The sequence below is a fragment of the Octopus bimaculoides genome, chromosome 8, assembly GCF_001194135.2.
Source record: "Octopus bimaculoides isolate UCB-OBI-ISO-001 chromosome 8, ASM119413v2, whole genome shotgun sequence".
NCBI lineage: Eukaryota > Metazoa > Mollusca > Cephalopoda > Octopoda > Octopodidae > Octopus > Octopus bimaculoides.
The window spans coordinates 64948616-64953184 of NC_068988.1; the positions used below are offsets into that span (position 1 = coordinate 64948616).

Genomic DNA, 4569 nt, shown 5'->3' on the forward strand with positions numbered 1-4569 from the left:
AATCATGATAGTGGTAATATTATATCTAACGAGCATCACATCTCGGCAATATTAATGATGAAACTGATGATGATGATCATGATGATGATGATGGTGAGCCTGGCAAGAACGATGATGATGATGACAGTGATGATGACGGTGATGATGACAATTTTGGTGGTGGTAGCGGTGATGGTGGTGATGAGCCTGATAATGTCAGTGATGATGATGCTGGTGGTGATGATGATGATTACAGTTTTGGTGGTGGTACTGGTGGTGATGGCGATTATGGCACTTGTGTTTTGTGGTAATGTTACTAATGGAGAAGCTGATGATGAGGAGGAGGAGGAAGCAGTAGAGGAAGATGGTTCATGGTAGTCTAAATGATAGCATTATAACAGGAATTTTGGGGTGAGGGAGGGTCACAATGATAATGGTGGTGGTGGTGGTGGTAGTTGGTTATGTTTCTATTATCATTAGGTAACAATTATGATGATGATGATGATGATGATGATGATGGAGGTTGAATAAATGAATGAAAAATAATTATTTCTCTATTTTAGTCTAAATCAAATAAGTCCCCCCCCCCCACCTTCGTATTTCTCTACCTCTGTCAAGTTCACACAGGAAAAGATATTCATTTTTATTATTCTGTTAATGCTTTGTCTGCATTAATGAATGTGTGTGTGTGTGTGTGTGTGTGAGAACATATACATCTATGTATGTATCTGCATGCATGTTATCTTAATGTGTGTGTGTGTGTACTTGTATGTGTGTCTGTGTGCATGAGGGTTTGATATGAATACATGTATGAGTGTGTATGTATGTGTTTCATATTTATATATGCGTGCATGTGCATGTGTGAGGGGTCCCGTATTGATGTATTGCTCTGTGTGTGTGTGTGTGTGTGTGCATGTGTGGTTGACCTTTTGTGTGTGTGTGTGTGTGTGTGTAAAAGAGAGGATAGCTTATTGAGAGATAGATACATAGTGAGAACAATTGAGTAAGAGGAGAGAGAGAGAGAGAGACTTTGGTGACAAATTACTATCGCTGACCTCAAGTTTTCTCATGATGCACCCCACAACATAACAATGTCCTTCTCACCTCCACACCCTACATCACCCTTCACCTTTTAATAACTTTGATTGAGGAAAACAGTCTCATAAATTGAACCCAGATCAATTACACACACACACACACGCAACTAGATAAACACACACACATGCAACTAGATAAACACACACACACGCAACTAGATAAATACACACACACATAAATCATTTAGCCTGAAGACACAAATGTATTCCTATGACAAGTGCTAGGCATCGGATGCTCACTTTAAAAAAAAATATGAGAGATAATGTGTTTTCTTGAAGTCATTATTGTAATTGTCCAATGCAAGATTTATCTTATTAATAGAAATACTGCCCTGCAGGCAGTGTTTCTGCTAGTCGCCAAATAATACTAAGGCATTTTATTCCCAATTTGTGTAATTCTTCTGCTATGTGGTCCAATATCTCCTTTTATCCCTTACTCTATTAATAAATAGATTTAGTATAATAGCAAGCACCCAAAGACAGTGTTAGAATTTATGAAGAAATCAGGTATTATTCTGACTTAACTTCTCCACATAAAAATCCTCAGCTTATTGTATAATATATATATATATATATATGATTTTATACTTTTGCATAGAAGTGAGCAGGATTGTATGCCTAGTATGTTGTGGAACCCATTGCAGAATATTTAACTTAAGTATGAGTCAAAAAGAATACAAAACTGCAACATGAGTTGCTAAAACCAACAAACTAATCCAGAAAATTGTTTCTATCTGTTTGTATTGCTGGACATGTCTCTAAGCCTGAATAATGTGTAACAATCGCAGATGCTCTCCACTGTGGAACCCATATTCTGATCAACCAATCTAACATTGCAATCTTTATTTCTTTGTGTAGGGTGCCTCTTCAAGTCTAGTTGTGAAATTTGCTGACACAGAAAAAGAACGACAATTGCGTCGAATGCAACAGATGGCCGGCCCCCTCAGCCTGTTAAACCCGTTTGCTCTCACACAATTTGGTGGTTATGGAGGATACACCCAAGTTAGTACACAGGTAAGTTAGGTTTTGTACCTTTATTAACTAGAATATATCACCAATTCTTTTTCGTGTTTTAGCTATAGTTTTCCTCTCCACCATCAGAGCAAAGCAGTGATGTGATATCATGTTTATATTCCTTGTAAACAATGCATTCTGTGGCTCTGCACTTTCAAAGACCAGTGGAAGGAAAAAATAATCTCTTAGTTGAGAAACAGGTGAGTGTTGGTGACAGGAAGGGCATCCGGGTATAAGATACTGCCTCAACTGAGTCCTTGCTAGCAAGGACAAATACTCAAAAAACAAACATTTTTCCTAAATTGTTGTTGTTTCTCCAAACAAACAATCTCTCAGAGATGGTCTATTATTGACCATTCCCTTGATAAGTTGACCAGCAGCTACACTATTGTCTTCAGTAAGTTGACCAATAGTAACTGTTTCACTGACCTTGGAAAGCTAGTAAAAGCTAAGATGAAGTTACTGCAGGATTGAAATGTTAGCCATAAGCTCATTAATTACACAAACTGGATTAGTGTCATGTTCTCAATCCATGTAACATTCAATATCCATTTGACACATTCGATTTGGTAGAAAACTTAATATTTGCTCAGCTTTTTAGTGTTAGGATTTATGTGGATGTGTGTGTGTGTGTGTGTTTTGACCTAAGGATTAAAGGTATGTGTGGGTTCTAAAAATAAGACAAAAGAGATCTTTTTTCAAAAACATTTACTTCTACATCAGCTGATTAAATTTACCTGGGATGTGAAAATAAATGTTCTGTTTGACTGTTCTTTGCTGATAGGCTCCAATAAGGCAGAAACATACCTGCTTGCTGTCACCTTATCTGCTTCCAAAGATCAAATTCCCTCCATCCACATAAATACCTAAAGTAAAACTTGATTTAGTGAAATTAATCATCAATTTCTAGGACTATTTCCTCTTTTATTTGAGAGTTCTTTATTCTCTTTTACTTGTTTCAGTCATTTGACTGCGGCCATGCTGGAGCACCACCTTTAGTCAAACAAATCAACCCCAGGACTTATTCTTTGTAAGCCTAGTACTTATTCTATCGGTCTCTTTTGCCGAACCGCTAAGTTACGGGAGACGTAAACACACCAATATCGGTTGTCAAGCGAAGTTGTGGGGACAAACGCAAACACACATATATGTATACATATACACGACGGGCTTCTTTCAGTTTCCATCTACCAATCCACTCACAAGGCTTTGGTCGGTCCAAGGCTATAGTTGAAGACACTTGCCCAAGGTGCCACGCAGTGGGACTGAACCCGGAACCATGTGGTTGGTAAGCAAGCTACTTACCACGCAACTGTTTACAATTCCTGTTAGGTGTTTTATTGTCTTTCTCCAACTGGGAGATAAATTTTAAGCATTTTGATACCAATCTGCCTGAAAGCACCTCTTGGTTCTATAGTACAAACTTTTGGTTTTAAAGTGATCTAAACAAAAGCCTTCCATCAAAATTTCATGATAATTTCTGTTCCTGATGCCAGCTTAATAATGGTATAAGTTAAAGCTGTTTTACTAAATTCTTTATTTTCAAAATTAACTGAAACACAGGTTGTGTATACCAACTGAAATATGGTAGCAAAAGGGTTAATCAGTTACTCAATTCAAAACACCATTATTACCACCACCATCACCACCACAACCACTTGATTATTGGATAACAGTAATGGGGCCCATTCTGTTGCAAATGTTAGAATCAAATCTGCAATCAGAATATAACACATGTCTTAATGTGCCACTTCCATACACTTACATACAGATATATGTGTGTGTATGTATATAATGTGTACGTAAGCATGTGCTATCTAATGGAATTCTGTATGATCTGTGAACACTTTTAAACTGCTAATTAAAATGTGAATTAAATACTTCATTACAATTCATGTTTGCTTTATTTTGCAAACTCTCATAGTTATATATAAATGTGTATGTATGTGTGTGTGTGTGTGTGTGTGTGTGTGTGTATTCACACTTACACACATAAGACTCAACACAAAACAACAAATACTTCTCCTTTACTACAGTTTTCTTTACTTTTAATCATCTAACATTCTGAAGAAGTGCTTAAGCTCAAAACATCAAAAACACTTATATCTTAATTGTTTATTGAGCATTAAGCTAATAATTACACCTTGTTTTCACTTTGTCTCTTTTTTGTTACAGTTTTCATTTCTAGTTTGAATACATATGTGTGTGTGTGTATATTATATATATATATATATATAAAAGTTTAATTTATATTATTTGATGGTTATTATTTTCTGTCATGTTTTCAGCAATTAATGCAACAGCAAGCTGCGATTATGGCAGCTGCAGCTACACAAGGGACATACTTGGCTAGCCCTATCGCCTCCCTCGCAGCACATGTGCAGTCTATGAATGCTTTGGGAGCTCCAAATGGTATAAGCACAGCAGCCATCACACCTACAACTGGATCGCTAGCAAATGGTAAATAGATTGAACAACA

At 36.7% G+C, this 4569-nt stretch overlaps 1 protein-coding gene across 1 annotated transcript in view; it reads left to right on the forward strand.

Moving 5' to 3' along the window:
* LOC106882486 (CUGBP Elav-like family member 3) overlaps positions 1-4569 on the forward strand; it is a 650826-nt gene that overhangs the window by 612865 nt on the left and 33392 nt on the right. The window contains exons 6-7 of the mRNA XM_052969856.1: positions 1935-2090; positions 4379-4550. Coding sequence (XP_052825816.1) covers positions 1935-2090; positions 4379-4550 — 328 coding nt within the window. The remainder of the gene's footprint in view (positions 1-1934; positions 2091-4378; positions 4551-4569) is intronic.